We start from the raw sequence: 27,751 nt of genomic DNA, 5'->3' as shown, positions 1-27,751 counted from the left end.
CACATTTTTAATGACGGTATTGTAGCTCATTGCTTGGGATTACCATGCACATCCCTGCTTTTGAGGGACTTCTGCATTTTTTTCCCTGATTAAAAGTGATCTTTCAGTGACTATTCTTTTAGTTCTTTTCTTGGTTCGTTCCATGCACAGATCTGTGCTTATTTTCTTGGGATTGATTCCTAAATGAGCATTTGTTTACCGAAAAGGGTGTGTGTACAAAATTTATAAGTGTATGTTATGTATTACCCTTTGTCCTTCAGACCCCCAATTTGTGTCCCCATGTAGTTGAGAGCCCTTGTAAACAGTGTACTTTCAAGAACACTAGAAAGATGGGTGGGACAGGGTGGGGGTAGGGCGGTTTGTCTGTATTGCTGTGTCCTTAGATCTCTGAACAGGCACTTGTGCTTAATGAATAAATCACTTTCCATAAGAAAAAAATTCTAGTTATTCCTTTTAGTGAAGTTTATTTTTATTCATTTATTCCTGTAAATGTTCCCTGACTTTAAAGTGTATGCTTTTGGAAAGTAGGTCTGCCCAGTGTAAGAACATTCACCCAGTGTTGATATAAACCTAGGGGAACCGGATGTAAGTTGGGCGTATATCTTAGTCCTTAGAATCCAGACAAGATGTAGTTTTGAGCCCCCTGTCAAGTCGGTGGAAAGTTCGGGACACTACCCAGGATTTTTGAGAATCCCAGGGGCTGTGAGACAGAGACAGTTTCTCACCAGAATTCTTGTCTTTTGCTCTGTGACTGACTGGATTTGGTTTCCATCCAAGACCCAGTTCCTGGTTTATCTTCCCCAGCTCAGTCCAAGTGCAAGCCTACCGCTCTACCTGAGCTGGTGGTGGAGGTCGTCTCTGCCTCGGAGACCAGATGCACTGTCTCCTTCGGCCGACACCCAGCGCTGGCCCTGGAGACTTAGCACTTGGCCTTGACAGTGTCCGCCTTCCGTGGGTTCCAAACGAGGTCCGCTCTCTGCCCAGTGGTGTCGGGGGAGAATTGCTGTTGGAAGTCTTTGTCGAGGGGGGGCGGGGAGGGCAGAGAACTGGGGGGGGGGGGGGAGGGGGGAGGGGAGGCAGGGAGGCAGAAAAAGTGTGCTCCTCTCCAGCTGTTCCCCGTCCTTATTTCTTGTGAGTGGTTCCTCATTCCCTGGCAGGTAAAATCTCAACCCCTTAGCCAAGGATTTTCTTCTTACCCATGATGTCAGTTGGTGTGCACTCGTGGGCTGTGAACTCTTCCCAGGTGTCCCGTGAATGCTACAGAGGTGCTAACTGAATTTTGATCCATGCATGCAAAATGCTTCCGCTGTGGTATTCCTCGAGTTGAGCAGGGAGAGATGCCATTGGCATTGGGGGTGCCACATGCCCTGAGAAACCAGAGAGCCTCAGGCTAGATAACCCCTGTGGCTGACAAAGAATCCTTGATGGCTGGTCTGTGATGTGAGCGTAAGAGAGGAGGGTCAGGGCAGTCAGTGCCTGCTTGGGGGAACCGAGGGAAGGGCACTTGACCCTTGAGGGCCACTTGACGGGGTGGCTTTGGTAAGCGCTCGGAGACACTGCTGTGCTGTCGCAAGGTCCCTGGCTTGTCTCTGTCCTCTCGCGAACCCTGCCAAGCACATGAAACCCAAACTTGAGTGCAGTTCTCATTTCAGAGGGGATCCTAAGCACACACATGTTGAGCAACCTTTTTTTTTTTTTTTTAAACCCGATTGTATCTCTCTGCGGTGTATGTGTGTCTGGGGCAGCCTTGTGTCAGGAGTAGATGGTTGGAGGGATGGTCAGATGGATGGAGAATCCTGGTTCAAGCACGGTCCCCGTGGCACACACACACGCCCAGTGTGCCGCTCATTGGCCAGGGCTCCTCGTCCTCCTCTCTCCGGCTTTTATTTTACCCTGCCTCCTTGGACGTCGTGTACGTAAGCTTTTGGATTTTCTTTCCTTCACCCAGGTCGTGACTGAGCACACGGATAGATGACTTTCTCTGTTGGCCCTCGCTGCCCGTGTCCCCAGGGGCTCCAGCCCTGGCATTTCCCCTCCTCGCCTTTCCCGGGCATGTGCTTCTGCATCTCTAGCCGTAACCACCGACTGTGGCTCTACAACCACCAACTGCGATCGCTCCCCGGTCTGACCCCACCAGACGTCTCTCCCGTTTTCTTTGTTCTCCCCCCACCCGGTTGTTTCATAGACGCCTTGGATTCGACTTCTTCCTGCTTTCAGTTCATGTTGACACTCAGTGACCCAAAGCCAAAACTTGGGAACAGTCCTCGACTTCTGCCTACCCTCCCCCTTTACCTCCCACACGCCATCTCCTTTCGCCAGAGCGTCTTAGCCCCTAACTGCTTCTCCAGCCTGTGCCTTTGGGCTTGGGGCCATCACAGGGCCCTGCACTGTTGGCCTGGCCGTCCCCCTTAGGAGACCTGGAGCATATTCGTGTCCATATTTCAAGACCTTGTTCAACGGCCAGTGCAACAGGAACTGCTTAGGACATGTTGGAATGAATGACTATGCCGGTGAAGGAATGAATGAGTGATTTCTGAGATGGGTTGAGTAGACTTCCATTTAGGGTGATGCTTTTGGGTTTTTTTTTGTTTTCGTTTTCGTTTTTTATTGGAGCCAGAGGATTATTTTCGCTTGTTTGTACCAACGTTGTGATCCTGTAATTTTGAGGAAATAGTGTACAACATGAAATTTCTCTCTGTCTCGGGCCACGCACACAAACGTATAAACTTCCACAGAGGGATTATTTATTAAATTTACAGTACCCTAAAGCACCTGGGCATTTATCTAGGTGATTTCAAATGTGCGTTTATGTTCTTGGTACCACTGGGACATCTTTCACTGGCCCACATCTTTGAGCTGCATGACGTAGTTTGAATTAAACTTAAGCTTAATTAATCCAAATGCTCTAAATTTCTAGGGTCATAGGATTTTAAGTCTGGACTGTTACCTTTTGAACTTCAGTGTAAGGAGGAATCACCTGTGCTTGAGTCGATTGGTGCTGTGTCCCAGTACGGGTCTAAAGAGGAAATCATTACCTTTGGATATTGGGTGAGACAGTGACCCATTGAAGGTCCATTTCTTAAACTTTTTAAATTTTTTTTCCCTCCAACAGGGCGAGTCACGTATTCTCAGAGTGAAGGTTGTTTCTGGAATTGATCTCGCCAAAAAGGACATCTTTGGGGCCAGGTATGTTTGCTTTGTGTTTGTTTGGTTTTTGGTGTTTTGGGTTTGTTGTTTTTTTTTTTGTAGGCTTCTGACGAGTTCGGCAGGCACTTTCCAGACTCAGGCGTGCATCAGAGTTACCTGGAAGCCTTAAAACAGCTGGGCCCCACCTCCCAAGTTTCTGATGGAGTAGGTGATGCTGACACAGCCAGTCCAGAGACCGTATTTTGTGCAGGTTCCTAGCCCTCCTTACGGATCGATTTCCTGGGGGAGCTGGATTCTGATATGTCTGTTTTTCTCAGTAGAAAAATAAAGCTTGGGAACATGTATTCATTGTAATACATTCCTCTAAAAAGAAATCCCAATGTATTCATATTAATACATTCCTTTAAAAACATCCCAAATTTAGGGAGATGTGAAGGTGTTGTTTTGTTCCTAGTAGAACTGGGTATTCTTTGGCATGTTATAATCAGAATTGAGAGATTTGCTGATGGGGGTGAATTTGGTGATTTCTGTGCCTTTTCTGGAAGCACCAGCAGCCTGGTCTGTCTGGGTCTTTAGCTTTTTCATTTTGAGTATTGTGCCTGATGATCCTGAGTCTTGAAATCAGCTCTTTTGTTCCTTTGCTGTCTGTAGTGTGTTGGGTGGAGTTACTGGACTAGTAGCAGAATGAGGTTAGAGCCATTTAGACCTGGGATTTGAACCAGATTTGGGGGAACAAAGACCTTTGGAACTTCAGACATAGAGACACTAGAGACGTTCCAGTGCAACTTGTCTGTTCTGTGTTTGACATGACTTTATCCAGAAAGGTTACTGCTTGCCCAGGTCTCACGTGCCTGTAGTGCTGGAACAGGCCCCCTGCCCCCTGCTCTGTTCATGATGGGGACCCTGTGAGGTTGAGCCATGAGGGCTGTGGTGGCTTCTGGGGACAGTTAATTGTGGCCAGAGTCCTCGCGTTAGAACATTCATTTCAGGGGCACCTGGGTGGCTCAGTCGGTTAAGCGTCCGACTCTTGGTTTCAGCTCAGGTCATGATCTCATGGTTCGTGAGTTTGAGCCCTGCGTCAGGCGCTGCGCTGACAGTGTGGGGACTGCTTGGGATTCTCTCTGCCTCTCTGCCCCTCCCCGGTGTGCTCTCTTTCTCTCTCTCTCAAAAACTTAAAAAAGAAAAAAAAAGAAATTTATTAAAAAAAAAAAATTTCATTTCATCCTGTCAGCCCCCCTGCTTGTTGGCCACAGTCACCTTCTGGCCTCAGGACCTCAGTGTGACACTGGCGACTCTTGTAACAAGGCCTCGTTCTGTCCAGCTCACCTCATCTTCCTGCTCGCCCAGCACAAGCCCTTCCCTGCCATTGGTGGGCAAACCTCTTTATTTCCCGTCCTATCTTCATGTCCGTTTTTAGTTTTTCCCATCCCGTGAAGTTAACTACAGTAGCAACTAGAGAAGTTGTTAAAAATACATAAAGTTGATGCAAGGATAATATCTGTGAAATCTTTAAAAAAAAAATTCTTTTAAGTGTTTGTTTATTTTTGACAGAGAGAGAGAGAGACAGAGCATGAGCAGGGGAGGGGCAGAGAGAGAGGGAGACACAGAAGCGGAAGCAGGCTCCAGGCTCCGAGCTGACAGCACAGAGCCCGACGCGGGGCTCGAACTCACAGACCGCGAGATCATCACCTGAGCCGAAGCCGGCACTCAACCGACTGAGCCACCCAGGCGCCCCTCATGAAATCTTTTCCAAAACATCCCCATGCTTCTGTGTGCCTCAGATGACTAATGGAGGGTTAGCTATCTGAGCCGTCACGCCAACCTCGCGCACACGCACTGACACCTGCCCCGTCGCTGGTGGTGTGGGAGGGAAGCACATCTCACCTGCGGGCCCCTTCTCACCTGACCATGGAGTCGCACCGAGTGGTTGCCCTTGTGCCTGTGTGAACGCTCTAATATTTGACTTGTCTGTGTCTTACTAGATTAGAAACTCGCGGGAGACTGAGACCTCTCCCTTTGATTGCTGACCCTCCAGAACCCCAAGAACAAGACTGGGCAAATTGCCTTTTAACTGAAAGACTTGCACGCTGACCAGTAAACTGCGCTCTTACGTCAACAATGTTATATAGTTTGGCAGGGGAAGAGGTTGGGTTTGGAAAATGTCAGCGACGTTCATTTTGATTGTTTTTGTTTTGTTTTTACCAAAGCCCTGCATAAAAAAAAAAAAAAAAAAAAATGAAATGGATTCAGATTGCCTGTTAAGAGGAGCTGAGGTTAAAAATTGGTAGTGCGATGAGGCTTCAAATCTTAGAAGAGCCAGACGCACCCGAGCCTTGAGTTTTTACCTTTTATATGAAAAGACGCGTCATCGTTTCTTAGCATCGGGGTAAAAGGAATTACGGGGAATACCTCAAGATGTGCATTGGAAATCCAGTGCTGATAACTCCTCTCCTTGCATGGTTTGATCTGCAGTTGCCTGTGGAATAAATTCCCAGGCTCCCGTTAAGGTGTAGGATTCAAGTCCTTTTGTGCCGGCTCATGCCAACCTGTCTGGTCCGGTTTGTCCCTTACTTCGGCCCCACCCCTGTCTGTCCAGATTTATCAGATTTGACTGCTCTTTCTGATGGCAGGTTAATACTCTTCCTGACGAATGACAAAAGTTGAGCCACTGGATGAGCCATTGGACTAGATGACTGTTCCGGTCTCTCTAAAACCTGAAATCAATTGGCTGAATACTTCTTAAAAGCAGATTGCAAGAACTGCCCATTGTATTTGATAGCGGCTGACCAAGCTCTTAGAATTGTTAAGTGAATGCCGTAAGGTAATTTGATTTAGAAGAGATGCACTTTGCTAAGTGAGATCTTAAGGTTTTGTTTTGTTTTTTTTAAACTTAGAAGATTTATAAGTTTCAAACTGTATTCTTCGGGTAGGCTTGTATCTCAGGATCTCTAACTTTTTGTCATAGGCTTAAGTAGTAACTGAATAGGGTCATTTTAATGTAAGTTTTAGGTCCACCTTCCCCTTTTCCTCCTTGATTGTGATCAGTCTTCGTTTGAGGTTACTTAGAATCATCTAAAACCGTAAAGTGGATCCTTAAAATTGAGCTATGCTGGCTAAGACAAACTCACTGTAGAATTTCCTACGGAAGATTTCAAGACTCTCGTTTCTGTATTTTGTGCATGGAACTCTTAGCGTCAAGTTATACCTGTGGAGGTTGCGGTCATTTTTTTTCTTTTCACTCAAAACGTAGAACACACACGAACCCAAGGGCATTGGAAAGATGCGGCAAAAAATCCTTGTCTGCTCGTGACCGAGGCTGATGGGGACTTACTGCCACGGTGTGATAGCTCTGTGACGCCGCCTCGCCTCAGTTATCTATATTTAAGTTGTTAACATTTGGCTACATGGGCCCCATCAATTTGTTTTAATCGAAGCATTCAAAAGTGAATCCTAGACATCATTACATCCAGCCCCTAAATACATCAGCCCGCATCTCGAAGAAAGCAGCGTGTTCCTTTATAGCCACAATGCAATTTTCACAAAATTACCAATAATTGCCTAAAGGACTCTCGTCACCTTTTCCATTCCCTGAATCCCCCCAGCTGTCCCTACAATGCCTTTTCCAACTGGGCCGTTTGAGAGCAGAATTCAACGGAGGACTGTGCGTTGCGTTCAGTTGTTAGGTCTCTTAAAATCCGGTTCCTATAGTATCCTTTTCCCCTTTTCCGTTTTTAAATGAACCTGAAATCATCAGTCGGTTGTCTCATCACATTTGATTGTTTCCTGTTGTAGCGTTTAGTGTCCTTCTCCTGGGTTTCCTGTATATGAGCAGTTGCATGGAAAGGCTTGATCAAATTCGGTGCCCACACTGGGGACGGCAAATGGGATGTTGTCTGCTGAGGAGGAACACAGCGTCTGGTTATCCTATAACCAGTGGTGCTAAAATAAAAAGGAACCTGGGTTTAATGTGGGGCCAGTCTGTTTCGTCCACTGTCACTACTTTTCCCCCCAGGTGACCGGCAAGAAATGGGTGAGCGATGTTTCGGCTTATACACTGTATACATGTAAATTTTAGCTATTAATTCACCTTCTCCAAATAATTAGGATTTTTTTTTGCCCTTTTTTTTTTTTTTTTTTAAACCTTGTACAAAATAAGTTTCATTTTACTCAGTGGGGAGACCTTGAGGCTCCAGGTACCTTGAGAGCCCCCTCGATATACTGTAAGGACTTCTAGAAGATCATTAGGCCAGAACTGGCCAACTGTTGGTCCCTGTGGACTAGACTGAACTCACACATGCGCTTATGAAGGGTGCAGGGAACACTAAAGGCAAGTAAAAATCCCGAGCCAGCATTTGGGAGATTTCGTATCAAAAATCCAGATTCCCAAGGTTTCTGGAAAATCTTGGCAGTCTAGACAACACGAGGTGGCACAGCTGGAGCCATCTGCTGGATACACTCTTAAATGGGGCCGTGACCTTTTGGCCCCCCAAGGAGCCCACATCTGTCGTATTCTGTGCAGCTGGCCGCCTCCACTGGCATAGCGAGGCCCCTTGAGGGACGGGCCCGTGTTTGGTTTTGACCCCCGTGCTGCTGGTCTGGAGCACGTAAAGCTGGTTGTACCCCCACCCTTCTCCCGTGGCACACGCACCTCCTTAGGTGTGTACAGGGCACCTGACGCTCTGTGGAGACCGCGTCTGTGATGCGCGGGTGCGGTGGAAATGCACCTCGTCCCCGGGCCTGTTTGAGCAGCCTTAGCTCTCTGGGGCACCTCTGAGAATCACAGCGTCAACACTAACGGCCTCTGGGCCGAAGAGTATTTGCCTTAAAACCCCTGCACCTAAGAGCTCACACGGTTACTCTTGTGAGAGCCGCGGAGAATGTCCCGCCCGACCACCCCAGAACCCTGATGGGACTTGCCGGGATCTCCCCCTCCCCCTCCCCCACAAAAAACCTCCTCTTGCCCTGTGACAAGGACACAGCTCTTCGTGCGTCTGGGTTTACCTCCTGGTCTCCCGAGCGCACGGATATACGCGACGTCCCTATGAAGTATGGTCAGGGGTGGCCCGCACGCCATTCGGGCCACGTGGTTCCCCAGAGGGAAACGTCAGAAGTGGCAAATGGGTCGGCGTGCAGGGCCGGCCTGTTTGTGTTCTGCGTCAGGCCCTAAGGCTTGCTCTGCTGCAGCCAGTGTCATAATATTATTTAGAATGATCTCGAATCACCGAAAAGGCCACGCTGTGCAGGGAACGTCTTCAATCATTTAAAATGATATCTGTATAAACTGGTCTTTGTGTCACCCAGTTCTGGTAAACGGAGGAGCGAACCCGACGGGCCACACTTACGTACCATTCTCTGATGTGTTCGTGTGGATCTCTCATTCAGCATTTCCTGCTTTGCCTTCACTCTTTTTTTTTTTTTTTTTTTAATTTATTAATTTATTTCGAGAAAGAGCGTGAGCAGGGGAGGGGCAGAAAGAGCGAGAATCTCAAGCAGGCTCCTGGCTGTCAGTGCAGAGTTGGACGCCAGGCTCGAACTCACGAACTGCAAGATCATGACCCGAGTGGGAATTGAGTCAGATGCTTAACCAGCTGAGCCACCCAGACGGCCCTGCCTTCACTCCTGACGCACGAATATGTTAGTCCTGTCAAAGGAGACTTTGCTCTGCCCACAGGTCCGACAGAGTTCGGGGGAAAGTTGCAGGACACCTTTTCCTCATTGCTGTCGGAGTCCAGACTGATGCTGTCTGGTCACTGAGTCTGTATAAGGCAGAAAATTGGATGTGTTTCAGGAGGATGAGGGGCACGCGGCACAGAGTAGAGGCTTGATCAATTTTATTCATCTGGTCAGAGTGGAGCCTGAGAAAAGTGAATGATTAAAGCTGCTGAAGAGCCATGGGCAGTGTTTTAATCAACCGATGTAATCGCAGGGGGCGCCTCCGGGGATTGGTGAAGTGATGTCTGCGGATGTGGGTGTGTTGGGGGGGGGGGCTGCCCCTTCCTCGCTCCTCCTCCCAGCAGCCCACCCCTCCTTACTCCTTCCTCTTCGCATGCCTTCTGCCCTCACCCTGGTTCCTTCACCCTTGCTTTATCCCAAGGCATTCTAGATTTGTCTCACCGTTTTCCTTTTTGGGGGGAGGTAGGAGAGAGTGTAAGAAGCTAAAGTATAAGGAAGGCAACGTGCCAACGTGAGTCCGAAATGAAAGCAGTTCTGAATACGTAAAACAGTGAAGAAAATCCGTATTTTTCAAAAGTGGAACTTAACAGCCAGGCCTTCAGGAAACAGAAGGTACCGTGTGAGGGGAGGACCAGCGTTGGGGTGGCCGAGGGTCTCCACTACCATTGCCTCACCAAACGAGTGGGAGAGGTTCCTCTGTCAGTCAGTGGTTCCCATGTTCTAGGCAGCGAAGGCGGCTGGCCAACCCATTCTCGGTGGCTGGGCCTCGGAGAGGCCTGAGAACAGTGGTCTCCAGGCCCACTCTGCATCTTCGTTGACAAAAATGCTGTTACTGAAGGTGAAAATGGTCTGGTATAATACCTAAGAGTTATGCTTTAAATAATGGATACATCTCTCTGGAATCCCCAAGTGTTAGATTTCTCAGATCCAAATCTCCTGTGTTGTAATACTTCATCTTCTAAGAAACATTGTCTTAGATTTCATAAAATTATTTCTCATTATTATAGAAACATTTGTCGGGGGGGGGGGGGCCCTGGAAGGTAATGGGGGCGGGGACCTGGAAGGTAAGATTTTTAAGATGGGGGACACATGTGAGCTGGCAGGTTCTTACATGGGAAGTACAGCCTTCTCTAAGTACTGTAGGTGGTTATCTAAATTGGGGGCTGGCACCCTTTTTCTGCAAAGGGCCAGATAGAAAAGAGCTTAGGCTTAGTAGGACTTTCTGTCCCTGAGATAGCACAGAGTATAGGATAGGCGTGGCTGTCTGCCAGTGACCCACAGGCCCCAGTTTGCCAACCCCTGAGAGCATAAGCTATTGATTCTCTACAATATATATATATATATTTAGAACTGGGAGTGCCAGTGTTATTTGGTCATGATTTTCAGATTAAACTGTTACATAGAGCTGCTGATTAGTCAGTGACAGACAGGAATTGAGCCAGTATTGACTTCTTGGGCGTGGAGAAGTGGGGTTTCTAGATATAGCAGGAGTTTTTGTTTTTGTTTTTGTTTTTCTCCTCTCTTCAAGGGGAAGCATGCGTACAATATAGCTTATGGAACTTTTTAGAGAGACACTGTGGAGTTTGAAATCTACAAGTGACTACAATTGTAAAAATGTTTTTTTTGTCCTAGAGAAAATGATTCTTACTGCTTTGTAAATACATACGTGAATAATGAAGTTGAGTTTATATCAAGCAAATATGCAGTCACATAATTTCCTTTCCCGGAATATTTTTTAGACTTAGGACCTTAGTGCAAGTAATGTTTAATAAGGAATCTGCAGTGCGTAACTCCTCAGTAAATTATTAAGAGAACTGGCATTTCTACTGTATATTATCAACACAAGTGATATAAACTATGCCTTGCCCCTTAATGAGCGTGTCCCAGCATTCCTTCTGGCGTGCGGACAGGAACAGGTAGCGAACGTTTCAAGGGTGGTTTGCATTTCTCCCCTTCCTTGTTCAAGGTACACTGTTGTGCTTTCCTTTTGAAGGACTGATTATTGTTTCAAGCCTGTTATTTTTAGATGCTTGAAATTAAGCATTCATGGTCAGAAAATAGAGAAGCATTTGAAAGAAATGCTACATTTCAAGTTTGGAGGCAACTGGTTGGGAAATTAAAATGGGGTGAATCTTAACATTTGATCACAGTTTCTTCTTTCTTTCTTCCTTTTTTTTTTTTTTTTTTTGCTAGTGAGAAAATGGTAGTGTTGGGTGTGTATATCCTCCATCTCTGACTTGTGGACTCGTGGGAGTTCATTGTGAACAGCGGTTTCAATTTTGTTGAAGTGATTTTAAATTGTATCTAGACAGTCGAGACCGTAAAAAAGAGCAATTTACAAATTCCTTTCTTCCAGAATGGATTCCTGGCTCCTCGTAGCATGATTTTATTTGGTTATTTAGTAGAGTCAAACCATCTTGTCCTAGAAATCAGATTTGAGCGACTGGTGAGACCGTGTAAGTCAGGACCTTTTGTTTGCCCTGACGCTGCTTCTCGGCCTGGAATGTCAAAGTATTATATTTGGAATTGTTCTTTGTCTGGAACGATCTGTCTTAGCCGGTGGCTCCACCGATTCCCTAAGCATCGGAGCTAGGGAGCTGGGACGTGTCCCTGGTTCTCCTGCCTCCCCGCAGTCCCCAGCCTGGTCTCAGTGGCTGGGTAGGGGACTTCCCCAGTGGTGTTCACATCTGCCCGCTTCCTCCCATCCCCCCTCCCGTACGCAGAATTCATTCTGCTCCTGGCAGAACCCTTCAGTGATCAGTCATTGCTGTGGATTAAGGTCCCAGCTGCTTAACCTTGACAGAAGCACTCTCTGTGTGCCTCTCCAGCGCATCTCTTGGCCTTGACCTTCCCAAGCAGCCGTGCTGAGTCCTGTAGTTGCCCTCAGAGGCCACACTCCTCCTCCTCTGTGCCTTTGCTGGTGCCCAGAACGACCACCTTCTCCCTCTTTTGCACAGCTGACTTGTTCTTGTCCTTCACACCAGAAGCCCCCCCCACCCCCACCCCCGACCCCGTGAGCTCGTTTCACCTCTTGTTTATCTTATTCTGTCTGTATTTTTAAGGTCCTCTTTCTTTACAGTATGCAGATTTACAGTATGAAATTTTACGAATCTAAAAATTCTCAACTAGCACACATACGTTATATCCAGCTCCTTCTTACTTTAAAGTGGCTACAAATGCTTTAGACTTTAAGGAATTCCTCATCCTTAACTCCTCGGTCTACGTGAAGTTCACTGGAGGAGACGAACCGTGAGCATCCCTGACCGTGACAGGCTACATGGAGGGCTCTTCCTGTGTCCACAGGGATGTATTGGGGAGTTAGAGCTCCCTCTGCTGGCCATATCTTCAGGTGCATTTTCATTCAGGACTGTAAAAATGGTATTCACATCTGATAATCCTTTGGAGTTCTTTTTCTTTTAAAATTTTTTAAACGTTTATTTATTTTTGAGAGAGACAGAGCCAGCGCAGGGGAAGGACAGAGACAGAGGGAGACACAGAATCCAAAGCAGGAGGTAGGCTCCGATCTGTCGGCAGAGCCCGATGTGGGGCTCGAACCCACGAACTGTAAGATCATCATCTGAGCCGAAGTCGGACACTTAACCAACTGAGCCACTCAGGCACCCCTTTGGCGTTCTTTTAAATTTTCTGATTTTTATTTATTTTATTTATTTAAACATTTTTATTTATTTTTGAGATAATTTTCTGATTTTTAAATCAGAATTGTCTGGTTTTTGAAATTAACCCACGTCTTTGCTTTAGCAGGTATTGAAGTCATTCTCGAATAGTGACACACAGGAAAGGATGATTTCACTTTAAGCATTTCCTACTTTTTACATGGTTTTAGAGTAGGCAGTTGAGTAGCATTTCCTGCTTTAACTTTATATCCCCCTTTTCCCTTTCCTTGCCAAATAATTTCCTAAACTTGTAGCATCATCAAAATAAAATGCTACAAATTGCAAAGGAATAAATAACTGATACTGGGAAGAAAGGAAATTCTTCCAGTGAGGGGTACTGTATTCCACTATGGAATAGACAGCATTCATAGAGAAAATGAATTATAACGCATTTTTAGCTTCACACTTTGAAGGATCAGAACTTCAGCACTCTGTTTTCTTTCTTTATTTTTTTTTTTAAAATTTTTTTTTTCAACGTTTATTTATTTTTGGGACAGGGAGAGACAGAGCATGAACGGGGGAGGGGCAGAGAGAGAGGGAGACACAGAATCGGAAACAGGCTCCAGGCTCTGAACCATCAGCCCAGAGCCTGACGCGGGGCTCGAACTCACGGACCGCGAGATCGTGACCTGGCTGAAGTCGGACGCTTAACCGACTGCGCCACCCAGGCGCCCCAACTCTGTTTTCTTTAAGAAAGGAATTTGCAGGGGGCGCCTGGGTGGTTCAGTAGGTTACGCGTCCGACTCTTGATTTCGGCTCAGGTCACGATCTCACAGTTTCTGTGTTGGAACCCCACACTGGGCTCTGTGCTGACAGCGTGGAGCCTGCTTGGGATTCTCCCTTTCCCTCTCTCTCTCTGCCCCTCGCCCCCATCCTTGGGCACACGTGTGTGCTTGCTCTCTGTCTTTCAAAAATAAATAAAATAAGAAAGGGATTTCCAGGCTGACATTGTTAATATAGAAAAGTTATTTTATTAAGAACATTTTTTTAATGTTCATTTATTTTTTGAGAGAGAGACAGAATGCGAGCGGGTTAGGGGCAGACAGAGAGGGAGACAGAGAATCCAAAGCAGGCTCCAGGCTTCGAGCTGTCAGCACAGAGACCGACGTGGGGCTCGAACTCACGAGCCGTGAGATCGTGACCTGAGCTGAAGTCAGACGCTCAACCGACTGAGCCACCCAGACGCCCCTAGAAAAATTATTTTACATGTTACCTATATCCATGTTAATAATGGGAAACAGGTATAGATCATCTCAAAAATATTTGTATTTGGCTTTGGGACTGAGAAAAACACACTTTGCAATAGAATTTGGAGGTTGTTTAGAAGTTTTTAGCACTACAGAGAAGTTACTAGAGCAACTCATGACATGAAAAACACATTCAGAAAACATGAGAGAGGTTAAAATTTTTTTTTTCTCGTTCTGGAGCTAATTTCCTCTTTTCCTCTCTTCTGGAGCTAATTTTTTTAAGTTTATTTATTTATTTTGAGAGAGAGTGAGTGAGCGAGCAGGGGAGGGGCAGAGAGAGAGAGGGGGAGCGAGAGAACCCCAAGCAGGCTCCACATTGTCACTGCAGAGCCCGACATGGGGCTTGAACTCGGGAACCGTGAGATCACAGCCTGAGCCAGGGTTGGGCGCTCAACTGACTGAGCCGCCCAGGTACCACCCCCCACCTCCCCAGGACTGAATTTGTAATGATGCCCCCGTACAGCGTTCGTTTTCAGGCTGGTAATAACCCTGAAAGAACAGGAACGGCACTTGAAAATATTTTTTTAAGTGCAAAATTGACACATTTGCACTCAGGTATGCTTGGAGGTTTTTGTTTTTGTCTTGTGTTTGTGTGTGTGTGTTTATGTTTTGATAACATTCTGTCAGGGGCGGGGGAAAGGGTCTAAAGTTGCCGTGGGCAGTCTGCCCACGCTTCAGCAAAGGCCTTACTTAAACAGAGTCAGGGGGGTTCAGACACCCGCAGAGGAAAATGGCGTGCGTGGGTCATTTCTCTCCTCATTTTGCAGTAACATTCTTCTCTCCCTTTGCCGTTTCTTAAGGTCTGCAGCTAACTGACAGGAAACAAAAGCCAGAGGAAAGCTGTTGATGCTCTCAGTGGGGCAGAAGAAATGGGAGCCACCAGGGAGAAGAGTTAGGGAGAAAAATGTCTTTTTGAGAGGATTTTAAAATTGTTCATTTTCTTTTCAGTTGAAGACCTTGAGATTCATTCTCGGAGCTGTTAGGACTGTCCCTGTGAGATCGTGTTTTCACGTGACGGTCCCTGATAATTCGTATTCTACAAATACAAGGCCCTACTGTTTTTTCTGGGCACCTCCCCCTGAACAAAACCAGCCTCCGAAGCAGGCAGGTGAAGAAACCAGGAATCCAAAAACCCTCTCAGCTGAGAAGATGCTATTGAAATGGACTGGTACTTCCTCACCACCTTAGGGGTAGAAAGCCCGAGAAACATGATGGCAGCTCCCCAGGTTACAGAGAGAGAGAGAGATGGTCAGCAGACCTGATGACGTTGACCATGGTTATCACCAGGGACGCTTTCGTCCCCACGGTTCACGCCCTCGCCCAGCTTTCCCTCCGGCCTTTCTCTTGCTTCATTGTATCCTCTTGGGCATTTGTGGAGACTCTGAGGCTCGGATCTCAGAGTATACCAGACCGTCCCAAATAACAGGATGGCAAAGGAAGTGTGGCTGTGCCTCGAGGAGGTTATACGTACCGTGAGGGCCTGAAATCGGGTGGAAATACTAAGAACGTCCGTATCGAAGAGAACAGCTTGAGAGTCCGTTGAAGAGATGGGCCTATTGTGTTCCCTCTGTACCCCCCAAAAAAGAAACCCAGCACTGCGCGTGGGCAGCACATCAGTGGTCGTTTCCCAGTATAATAATGAGAAAGGCTGATGTGAGCGCTTTTGTTTACTTTTAAATTTGCATATTTAAGCGATCCGGAAAATGATGCATGTTTATTGTGGAAATCTCAGTAGAACTGCAAGAGGCAGGAAATAAAAGCCCTTTTTGTTGGGCCTCCCGAACCCCGCCCCCACGACGGACCAACTGTGGCAGTTTGAGCATAGCAACCGCCCCTCCTCCCACCCTCTGAAATTTTTTGTGCGTGTGTGTCACAGGGGGGCACAGATTCACGCTGTGCGGTTTTATTAACTGTAAAGTCCACAGTGCACTGTGGAAAGGTTTCCAGCTCGTCCTGTGTATCTCTGTCGATCTTTTCTGCGGCCAGGTGGAGTTTGCGAATGCTGGAAAAGATGATGCTGTGCTCAAGGGCAGATCCCCCCCCCCCGCCCCCGCCGCCCCACTCAGGCCCCAGTGCAGACAGGACTTGGCTTGAAAAATGACCTCCTAGTTCCTTTGGGCCCAGGTGACTTCAGTGGCCTTGATTGCCGCAAGTGAACATGTGCAGCTCTGACCTTGAGTCTTTGGTTACTTTTTGAGCTCCTAAGTGTTCCACGCACTCAGGAGAAGAACTTAGTTAGGGTCCCTGCTTGCTCGAATTGCATGCCTTCCACCTGTTGAGTCTTGGGCCAGCTGCAGAGGAAGCCACTTTGAAGGATGTCCCCCTGTCCTTCGTGCCGGGACCTCCCCCGCCCCTGCCATGGGAGACCTGGCCGGAGGAAGCTTACTGCGTGACCGTGCTCCTCGTTATAAATAACGCTCCAGATGGAGGTTGCCTGTACCGTGCCAGCCATCCTTGGTTCCAGCAGGTGCCCAGACAGGTGTGCTTGTGTTGGGAGTGGGCCCGTATCGGCGGCAGCGTCTTATAGCGCGCTCTAGGCCGGTAGGTGCCATCGCCTGTGCCCTGAGCCATGGCTCCTCGCCTGCAGGACGCCCCCTCGCTGGCAGCTCTTGCTCCAGCACCTTCTCCAGGTGACCGAGCGCTCGCGTGGAGTCTCTCTACTGCGCTCAGGGGCCTGTTACCCACAGCTGGCTGTTCCTGGTACCTGCGGGCATCCTTTAAGATCACTCCTTCAGTTTTGCTTAGGCTCATTTAGGCTCGCCAAAGCATCTTTTAACCTAAAAATTTGTGGTTTTTTTTTTTTTTTTTTGAAAAATATTTTACTTCCACCCTTCGCCCTTTTCACTCCTGTCAACTTCCGATGTCAAGAGAAATCCCAAGTTCATTTATAGAAGGACATTCGCTGTAAAAGCAGGAACAGCTGACTAAAGGAGGTAGGTCTGTGTGTCGCGGCCTCCAGGATCGCGTGTGTCAGGAGGAGGCGTGTCCCCGTTGTCTCAGGAGCTGCCATATTGTGGAGTGGCCTCCTGTGGGAAGGAGGGCCTGAGGTGTCCTAGCTGTCTCCCCTTCTCACAGGGCTTTCCTGCTCTTGGTTTCTCACTCGCAGCCTTCTAGGGGGGTTTTGAATATGGAGCTGAGGGCTTTGCTGGAAGTGTTGCCAGGATGATCTTGGGCCCATGGGGTGGTGGTTCAAGAAGTTTCCTAGAGGAGCTGGGTCAGTTTTTAAAGTGCCTCTGGAGGAGTGACCTAGTGTATTCCAGAAACGTTTTTCGTGGAGTCTTGTTTTTTTGTTTTTTGTTTGTTTTTTTTTGTTTTGTTTTTTTTGAGTACAAGAAGGTGTTCTTTGGCCAAGCCCTGCTCACCCTTCTCCCGAAGGGCACCTTGCTGGAGAGACAGGGTTGGGTTCCATGTTTGCTTATGGTTTATTTAGTGCCGTTGGTGCCAATCACTGATTGCCCTTAGTGGTGGCCGTTGTTCAAGGCACTTGCATTAGAGGGCAGTGTGGGGGTTCAGCGAGGAGCACAGGTTCATGGGAGATGCCCCCGGAAAGGTTAGGGAGGCCTTGACTGTGATAGGACACGGGGTGAGATCAGACGCATCTGTGGCCCAGATGAGGCTCCCTTCCCTGTGAGTTTCTGCTACTGAGCTCAGAGTGAGCAAGGGTCTCTGGAACCGGATTTCAAAAAGCGCCTAGTATCTTTCCTACAACAAACATGTTAAAACTGACAATGTCCGGGGTACCTGGCTGGCTCCATCGGGGGGGCCATGCGACTATTGACATCGGGGTTGTGAGTTCGAGCTCCACATTGGGTGCAGAGATTACTTAATAAAAATTAAAAAGGAACAGTGTCCACAAACCTCAAGAGTTTTTTTAAAAAGTTTACAGTCTCCTCTCGACAAAAAAATGAGCGAAGGTCGGAATAACCAGATTGATAAATTTGTCTCAAAAGATGTAGGCATGGCAGAAAACATGCCGTGAAGTTCAAAAGGGGGCATACTGGGGGAAATGCCAGTTTCTATCACAGAGAAAGAGCTAATTTCCTTAATGTGTAATGATCTCCTACAAATCAATAGAAAGACCAATAAGCTGATTGAAAAATGATCAGAGGGTACGGGTAGTTCAGGGAGAAGGGAATATCAGTGACGAAACGTGGCAACAGTTAACCTCCCGATAATAAAAGAAACAGCAAATTAGAAAATCCACTGAAATACCATTTTCAAAGATCGTGTTGCCAAAGATTAAATTTTTAACAGCACATGTAGTCAATAAATAATACCGTAATGACATATGTGGTGATGGATGGAAGTACACGGATGATGGTGAGCTCTGAGTACCGTATAAAGATGTTGGATCGCTGTGTTATCCACCTGAAACTAACCCAACACTGTGTGTCAACTTCAGTTTGAAAAAATTCAATAGCGCGGTACGTGGACAGGGATGTGAGCAAATGGCTAGCTTTTAAACCATTAGAGGACGTGTGGGTGGTCGAGCCTCTAGCAATTTAGGAAAACGTATCAACGTGCCCGATGCCTGTCACCCAGAGACCAGCCTTCCGGATTCTGTCCATTTCTCCAACAGACACACATGCACCTGTGTGAAGTGAAAGGCATGCAGAATAGGCGTTCCCCGCTGATGCAGTCAGAAAAGATGCGGAGTAACAGAGACGTTCCTGACACCAGCTGAATCCTGGGCTGGGACAACAGCATTGATTCTGTTCCTCCCGCCTCCCCCCCCCCCCCCCCTCCGCTGCTTGTTCTGCTGGTTCTATTCCCAGCCAGGTTTTCTGTTTGATGGCCGCCTTGAGTTTTCATTCTCAGCAGAGAGAGGACGACCCTGGGCAAAGTTTGGGGCTTGCCTTTTATTGGGTCACCCCTGACCTGTGGACAGGGGAATGGAATGTCCTCTCCTCGATGTTGACCGGTAGCGTTGACCAGTAGCGGAGCAACTCTCTCATTTACATTAAAAGACAAGCTCCAGCTCTGTGACTCACCGCCCCTCCCGCCTGCCTTTCCGCTTGAGGTTCCCCAGTAGAACTTTGTCCCGCGTTAACCACCATTTTCAAAGGAAGCAGCGGAGTTTGAGACCTACTGTGTTTTTGAGACGCTGCAATTTTGTATGTTAAGGTGAAATCATAATCACCACATCAGTCTCAGGAGGTGTTATCTGCCTCCCCCCCCCCCCCCCAATGAGAAACACTGAGGATCAGAAGGGGTGAGGCCCCTTGCCTGAGGGCACAGCGGGTAAATGGCAGAGCTGGGGCTGGACCAGAGTGTGCTGGTAGAGATTGCCTCCCTGCCTGGGAAGCATCTGGGGCAGGCAGTGTTTACAGCCCCCTGCCCCTGGTGACTGGAATGAGCAGCCAGAGCTGGGACCCATTGGTTCACACCACCAGAAAATGATGACGTTGCACTAATGGTTTTCATGCAGTAAAAGGCTCCGATCCCTGGTGCTCTCCCTTCCAGGCCGAGAATTCTCACTCACACTGCCAGGCTTGTCTTCACGCAAGAGCCCGGTCTCTGAGATCAGCTTGGGAAGAATTTAAGCAGCAGACAGTGGCCAGGGTCCCACCCCCCACCCCCCCATGTAGGAAGGACGGGCAGAGCGCCTGGTGCCTTCAGGGTTCTAGAAAGCACCCCATTCCCTGTCTCTGGCTGATGGGCCTTCATCCGTTAGCAGTAGTTGGTTTCCCATGAGGTGGCTCTAGAAGGGCCTGAGAAACCAGGAGGAACTTTGGGGGACTGGTTTGTTTTCATCTTCTGCCCATTGGCTTTTTGCACTCATTCCTCAGAAAAGTTGCCCAACCAGATTGGGGAGCTGGGGGCGGTGGGGGCAGGAACAAAGCAGAGAGCTGCACAAGTGGTAGGGGGCTTGAGAAGGAGGGTTAGGAAGGAAGAAACGCCCTCTCTTCAGGTTCTTGGAAATCAGAAAAGGAATAAATAAGAAATTCAACATTAAAAACCTGTGATTAGGATTTGGGTTCTGTCACTTCATTACAAATGAACATTGTACTTCGTATTTTTCGTAGCAGAGTAACGTATGGAAGACGGGACCACTTTTGTTTTCCTTCGTGTGTGCCATGAGATTTCTGTGTTCTCTTAAGTACATTTTTTTTAAATTTTTTTTTTTAACGTTTATTTATTTTTGAGACAGAGACAGAGCATGAACGGGGGAGGGGCAGAGAGAGAGGGAGACACAGAATCTGAAACAGGCTCCAGGCTCTGAGCTATCAGCCCAGAGCCCGACGCGGGGCTCAAACTCACGGACCGTGAGATCGTGACCTGAGCTGAAGTCGGACGCTTAACCGACTGAGCCACCCAGGCGCCCCTCTTAAGTACATTTTAAGATTAGTTATGAAAGTCACATCACCAGACACTTGAGCTAGAAATGTATGTTAGTGATATTCAGAGATGATGAAACGCTCTGTAAGCAGAATTCTGCTCTGAAGCAGAATTTCTGTTCTGGAAGCAGAGAGGGAAACCACATTAGCAAATCAGAAAACCCTCTCTCCCTGCACCCCAACGTGTGACTCATTGATCTTTGGTCTGAGTTCTGGCAGAGAGAATAGGAAGGGGATGTTTCAGGGCGGCCGCGTTGCTGCTTTCTAAAGAGTTGGATGTGTGCGTGAGGCCTGCTTGATTTCTTGGGTGCATCTTTGCTACTCCTTTAATCCAGAGAGAGCTGCATAGTAGGGGTTTTAAGATGTCTTCTGAGGGATAAAAGATGTGTCCTTGGCGATGAGCTAGTTCAAAATAAAAAGAGTGGGACAAAGAGCCATTGGGGGGGGGGGGGTGGGAGTGTGGGGTATGGTCCAGCCAGAGCCAGGACCTGCATCCAATGGGCAGGCCAACCCAGGGGGCGAATGGTATCTCCTCTCCGCATCAGTCGTCACTAACCTGATCCCATAGTCTTCTCTTGACCTTCCAAGCAATCACACTTCTGGACAGGGTGCTGGACAGGCTTACTGACCTCCTGCACTTTGTTGTGAATGTTGGAAGTTGAGTTAATGCACACTTAAGCCTGTACTGTGGATAGCAATCGGTATTTATTATTCCACAACTTATCTGTATTTATTTACCTCTATTTGTCGTTAGTGTTGCAAATAGGTTAATTCATTCATTGTCCTTCTAATGAAAACAGCGGCGTGGTCTAACAGTCTGCCTGCCGCTCTGTTGTGGCCAGACAGAAGCCGGGAGTTAAGTTATTTCTCCGCACTGCTCTCCTGCATCAGAAACCAAGCCCTGACCTTCTCTCCCAGGCCCCTTTGTTATACAGCAGGGATGGAAACAAAAGACTTTTCATGTCACCTGGTCCAGGGCACCGGGGGAGGCGAAGGAAGCCCTCGCCAGGCTTTGCAATTCCCCTACAGCTCAGCTCAGAAAGCCTTTATTCTCCTATGATATTTACTCAACACCTGACACCTCCTGGGAATCTTTAAAATTGTTCTCAGGAAAGAAACCATTCTGCTTGCAGGTGCCTATTTTTAGACTTTATAAAGCCTTTCTCTCTGCCTAGCCTGCTGTTTGAAAGGCACCAGGATCTTTTGTCTTGAAAAGTTCAGCACCCTCCAGCTAGTTCCCCACCCGAGCCGCAAACCCTGGAATGCTCTGGGATGTGTCTCTCCCTCCATTCTGACCAACACCAAAACCACAGGTTTGACCTTTACACCGGTGTCGTTGAAATTATACAACCAGGGGAAGAAAGCTACTTCTAAGCATTGAACCTCAGAGCAGACAGTGAATCAGTATGTCTATCAGTATGATAGGAACCGCCTATCAGCGCTGGACATATTGAACCTGTCAGCTGGACTGGTTTGAGTTTTGGGCCCTGCGGTTGGCTGGCCAAGTTCAGGACAGGTATACCTGAACCTGATGCTTACTCGTTTCAGGCAATAGGAGCTATCAAGCCCCGGCCAGGGTCTTGACCACATTCTGGTCAGCCTGGGGTGATCTCTTTGGCCAGGGGTTTTGGCTTTTTTCTTGACGTCAACCCCATAGGTCGTAACTAATGGTGACTGTGTGACTTTCAAGGCAGCGATAATTCAGCACGAAGCCCACAAAGCTGGCAACCCAGGGGAAGTGGGAGGGGCAGCTTTCCATCTTCTCTCTCCTTGGCCTTTTCCAGTTTCCTCACCTTTGTCCTGTCCTTGCTTTCTGCCTCCCTCTCTCTCCTTACGGGCCACGCAAGAGAACGGAACGACCTTGAATTTGATCGTGTGCATTAGAACTGCTGTCGGTGACTGTCAGCCTTCTGTGACCCTCTCAAGTGACCTCAAGGTGACACCAGAAACAAGAAGAGCCAGAAAACCAGTGAGGCAGAAACATGCAGGCAATACTTTTGAACAATCAGATAATGATAGAAAAGTATTAAGATCACCTAAGGGTCTTTCACATGCCTGTGTGGAAATCGGTAAACCTCAATATGTACAACCAAATTATACCTTGCGACATGCAAATATTTGGAGACCTGCTCACAAGCACGTATACCTGTTTCCGCCTTTTGCGTGTGTAATCAGCCTTCAGAGCAGTTCTCAGGGCAATCTGAAATACTGTCTCCGGGGCCACGGTCCTCAGGAAGACCACGAATAAAGCATTTACTCACCTACTTTGAGGTTGGCTTTCTTTTTGGTCGATAATAGGACTTATTGAAAGCTTGGATTCAAGCTATTAAATTGAAAGCAGATGCATGAATATTTCATAGGGAATTCTCTAAAAACTGCAGTAAAACCAACTAAGTGTTCATTTAGGCAAAACTATTCTAAAATTGGGAAAAAGAAGAACGTATACACATAGGAAAGGTTGGTTGGAATGGGCTCACAACAAAATATTAACACCATATCGGGGTGGTAGTTTTTTTTTTATGTTTTAATTTTATATATTTTTTTTCAACGTTTTTCTTTTTGTTTTTTTTGTTTTTTTTTTTTTAATTTTTGGGACAGAGAGATCCTAAGATCTTCAGTTTCAATAATATTGCTAAATTCCTGTGTTTTACTCTCTCACACTTTCTCGGTAATATTTTTCCTTATTGTGTGCTGTTTCTTGATTGTAGATGTCAGTAATTTATGCAACACTGGCTGTACTGACCAGAAGTAGTTCTACTTTGGCTGTGCTGATTTTTTTTTTTTTAATTTTTTTTTTTTTAACGTTTATTTATTTTTTTGGGACAGAGAGAGACAGAGCATGAACGGGCGAGGGGCAGAGAGAGAGGGAGACACAGAATTGGAAACAGGCTCCAGGCTCTGAGCCATCAGCCCAGAGCCCGACGCGGGGCTCGAACTCACGGAGCGCGAGATCGTGACCTGGCTGAAGTCGGACGCTTAACCGACTGCGCCACCCAGGCGCCCCTTAATTTTATATTTTAATATCGGGGTAATTTTTTTTATATTCTCTAAATTTTTCTGAGTAAGTGCATTATTGAATGTTATCAGCCATAGAGAAAAGTGTACATGCCTGATGATCTAGCTAACATACTTCATTAGGAACTCCTCCTAAGGAAATAGGAATGTATTATATTATTAGATGTATATTCTAAGGATACATACATATAATGCATGTGTTTTATAAAATATACTTTGTTACATATATATCCAAAGAATTGGCTATAAGGAAGATGTCAAGGAGCAAAACGTAATGTCCCCTTCAAGGTCCTTGTGGGCAGGTGAAGAATCAAGTTGACACGAGACTGGTTAATAGGAGAAAATCAAATTTAGTAGCATACTTACAGGGAGTTCACATGGACGTGGAAATTCCAAAGGCATTCAGGCTCAATGAGGTCTGTGTCATTCTGAACTAAGGAGATAGGGGATAGGGGTCTGGGACTTCAAAGGGAAGGAACGCCAACGAGATGAAAAAAAGTAAATGTTTGGTAAACATGTTTGCTGGGCATCTTAGAAACAATGGGATGCAGGGATGCCTGGGTGGCTCAGTGGGTTAAGCCTCTGACTTCAGCTCAGGTCATGATCTCACGGTTTGTGAGTTCGAGCCCTGCATTGGGCTGTGTGCTGACAGCTCAGAGCCTGGAGCCTGCTTCAGATTGTCACCCCCTCTCTCTCTCTACTCCTCCCCCATTCACACTCTATCTCTCTCTCTCAAAAATAAATAAATATTTAAAAAAATTAAAAAAAAAAAAAAAAAAAAACGGGACACAGGATTTGATCAAATAGGACTTGCTCCCTGTCTACCAAACCTCGTTCACAGAATAATGTAGTTATCTATGGTGATAGCTCTGTTCCTGGAGCAGGTCTTTTGTCTAAATTCTTTTTAGACAGGTATGGGGGGAGGTAAAGAACTTTTCCTGAATATGTTGGGTTTTGGTTGCTTTTTAACTCAAAATAATCTTCATGTTAAAGTGCCATATTTTGGGGCGGTCTGCCCTTGGCCCCTACAAAGCATTGTCTATCATAAAACAGCATTAAAACAATCTAAGATAGTTTATCTGTGGTAGGTCTCGAAAAAGGAATAGTAAGAAACCCTTAAAAATGATACGGATATGTGATGACAAGGAAGCATACCATTCAGTGAAAAAGTGACAGATTGATTTGTATAATTTGACCCCCGCCAGCACCCTTTTTTTTTTTTTAAGAGAGCCTGTGTGTCAGCAGGGGGAGGGGCAGAGGAAGAGAGAATCCCAAGCAGGTTCCATGCCCAGCAGCATGGAGCCCAATGCCGGCCGATCCCACAACCCTGGGATCACAACCTGAGCTGAAATCAAGAGTCAGAGGCTCAACCCACTGAGTCACTCAGACGCCCTTGATCCCATCTTTTTTTTTTTTTCCAATATTTATTTATTTATGAGAGAGAGGGAGACCTAGTGTGAGTGGGGGAGGGGCAGAGAGACAGGGAGATTCAGAATCTGAAGCAGGTTCTAGGCTCTGAGCTGCCAGCACAGAGCCTGATGAGGGGCTCGAACTCATGAACCGTGAAATCATGACTTGAGCCAAAGTCAGGCGCTTAACTGACTGAGCCACGTAGGTGCCCCTGATCCCATCTTTTTGTAAGAAACCTAAAAATAAACAGAAATGTAGACAATCTGAAAGGGTGGTAACATGCTAATGTATATAGCATTAGAGAAAGGGATTCCTAGGTGTAGGTTTTCTTCCTTTGCCTGTGTTTGTATGTATAATTTTCCCGTAAAGAATCTACATTGCAGAGCACCTGTGTGGCTCAGTATGTTAAGCACCTGACTCCTGATTTCGGCTCAGGTCATGATCTCACAGTTCATGGGTTCGAGCCCCACATCGGGCTCTGCACAGACAGCATGGAGCTTGCTTGGGATTCTCTATCTCCCTCTTTCCCTGCCCTCTCCCGCATGCTCGCTCGCTCTCTCTCTCTCTCTCTCTCTCTCTCAAAATAAATGAACTAAAAAAAAAAAATCTACATTGCTTTCATAAAAATTGGAAAAGTTTTAGTTTTAGAAAATAAAAATGCCTCTTATTGAGTGAGAACCTGTGATTTGAGCCTCAGAATAGACCTTTTTACCCCAATTGTTGAAGCCATCCTCTTGTACCTTCTAGAGAATTAAAGCAGTGATAAAAAAGAGCTTTCAATGATGAACTGGTTGCTCACTGGGCTGATAATTATAATGGCTGAGATTTTTAATTGCTATTTGTATCAATGAATACTTTTTATTGGTGTGTTTAGATTTTTATAGTAGCACTGCTGTTTACTGCACTTTAATGAGATTAGAAACTTGATCTGTGTAATGGGAAGCAAAATAATGAAGCTTGTTCAGAATGGTGTTGGAGTAAGTGAAGCTCTGAGCCCAAGAGCCCGGTGATGGTGCTGCTGTTTCAGAGTTCAGAAGCTGTTTCTCGGTTTATTTGGGTTTTGCAGCTGAGTTTCCACGGCTGAGGCTGTCAGAAGACTGGCTCCAAGATAATTAGTAAATTACTAAGGAAGACACTGGCCTTCCTCTGTAGCAGCTTAGAGTTTTATTGGTGAGATGGGCTCATTAGAAAACAATTACATCAATCTAGAACTCCGTGTGAAAGCTAAGTAGTTCATCGTGTGCACAGATGACAGGTGTTGAAGGCTTCAGCAAAATAAGACCTGGACGGGCAGTAAGAGGCCAGCCCTTCCATCCCAGAAGCCCTCGTGTCCCCGTGGTACTCGTGCTACGCGGCATGTGGTAGGAGCTTGCTAAATACTTGCTGAATGAGACAGCATCCGAGCTGAGCCTTCAAGCCTGGGTTCTTAACTACGTGAGGCTGGATCTAGAAACCGTAGAACAAGGACCTGCCTTACATAGCACCATTCTGAGATCAAGAGATTAAATTGGGGCTCAGGAGCACAAATGATTCCCAGTCCTCAGCACTACCGACTGGGTGTAAGGTACCCGTTGATTTAATAATGAGAGGAGATGGCGGGCAAGTTCCCCGACTCCTTTCCTGTGAGACATTTGATGATTTAAGAGAGGTTAATACGTGAAGTTGCCTCAAGTCCAGCGAAGAGGGTAGTTAATGGCACCATTAGGGTTGGTCTGCAGGTGTCCCGACCCCCGGCTTACCCAGTCTGGTGATTCATGTTAGCCCTTTGACAGTGTACCCCTCACTTTTAATGGTTTTTTACTAGGCTGCCTTGACGTGCTCCGGTTCATTTGTCTCCTGCCTGGCCGAACACCAGTGACTGCGCTTTTTGCGGGGTTAGTTTGCGGGGATACGACTCACGGGTGCTCGCATCTGTCTTTCGGCGGAATTTACTAACTGTCTATTCAGGTCCAAGGCGGTGTGCTGGGAGCCAGAGAGGACAGAGTTTTGGGCCTCCAGGAGTTTGTCAAAAGCGGCTCATTTGAGCTCAGCATGGCCCTAGAACACGGGTCATTTACAAAGGAGGGGGGGGGCGGGATGCGTTAATGCATGGAATTGTCCTTCTGCTTGCTTGATTTCTGATTGTTTTAAAGATACTGTCGTGTTCCATCACAGCACGGCAGCTTGTGGGACCTCGGGGGTGTGCTTGTGACGGTTGCCGAGGTTTTTAAAGTAAAGTGGCCAAAAAGACAGCAAGGCCTGTGTCACGGGGAGGGGGGTGTTCTATGTGGACTGTGTTTCTTGATAAAGGGTATTTTATCTCATTTTATCTTTTTGCCAGTTGATATACATGGAAGCGTTTAGGAAAGAGCTAATAGTAATACTCATGAGCTATCTTACACGTGCGCTCTTTTATACGTGAGAGTGTACATTTGATTGGAAGATAATGTACTGAGACATACCTCTTGAATTAGTCTAGGACAGGCATAACTTGTTTTATTGTGCTCTGCTTTATAGATTTTTTTTTTTAATACAAACTGAAGGCTCGTGGCAACCCTGCGTTGAGCAAGTCTACTGGTGCCATTTTTTCTGACAGTATTTGCACACTGTGCATCCGTGTGTCACATTTTGGTCATTCTCCCAATACTTCAAACTTCCTCATTATTACATTTGTTGTGATCTGTGATGTGCGGTTGTGACTCACTGAAAGCTCGGATGACGATTAGCACTTTTTAGCAATAAGGCAATTTTAAATTAAGGTGCGCACTTTTTTTTTTTTTGACGGAATGCTATTGCACACGTAATAGACTCCTGTATCATATAAACATAACTTCTATACGTACTGGAAAGCCAGAAACTTCATTTGATTCCTTTATTTTGATGTTTGCTTATTGTGGCATTCTGGAACTGTACCCGAAATGTCTCCAAGGTATGCCTAGAGAAAATTGAAGTGAATGTCAGTCGGGTCCTTAATTTTAGAATTGTTGCAAATAACCTACTGGGCTGATGTAGGAAAAAAAGGAAAAAAAAAAAAAAAGGAAGGACATTTTACGTAGTAAATAAAGTCCTGAAAATTCCAGTCTTCGTTTGTAACTAAAGGAGCACTTTCTTCTATTCTGTTCCAAGCAGATGTTGCTACTATACAAAGAAAGATGTGCCAGCTGGTCCCCAGGCCTTTGTACAGCTGCGTGTAAAACCCATATGTACGGTCTTCCCCTACTACTTGCTTAGAAATCCCTAGTATCATTTTATTTTATTTATTTTTTTT

At 46.6% G+C, this 27,751-nt stretch overlaps 1 protein-coding gene across 12 annotated transcripts in view; it reads left to right on the top strand.

The window, feature by feature from the left end:
* The window catches only part of NEDD4L (NEDD4 like E3 ubiquitin protein ligase), a 344,201-nt gene that overhangs the window by 104,128 nt on the left and 212,322 nt on the right, over positions 1-27,751 (top strand). For all 12 annotated transcript variants that reach the window (XM_040478709.1, XM_040478707.1, XM_040478708.1 and 9 more), the window contains exon 2: positions 3,113-3,186. In XM_040478709.1, the coding sequence (XP_040334643.1) occupies positions 3,113-3,186 (74 nt within the window). The remainder of the gene's footprint in view (positions 1-3,112; positions 3,187-27,751) is intronic.

This window comes from Herpailurus yagouaroundi, unplaced genomic scaffold (assembly GCF_014898765.1).
Source record: "Herpailurus yagouaroundi ecotype Mexico unplaced genomic scaffold, PumYag 142, whole genome shotgun sequence".
Taxonomy (NCBI): domain Eukaryota; kingdom Metazoa; phylum Chordata; class Mammalia; order Carnivora; family Felidae; genus Herpailurus; species Herpailurus yagouaroundi.
The sequence above is the reverse complement of the archived record's forward strand: the minus strand, read 5'-3'. Positions and strand labels throughout refer to the sequence as shown.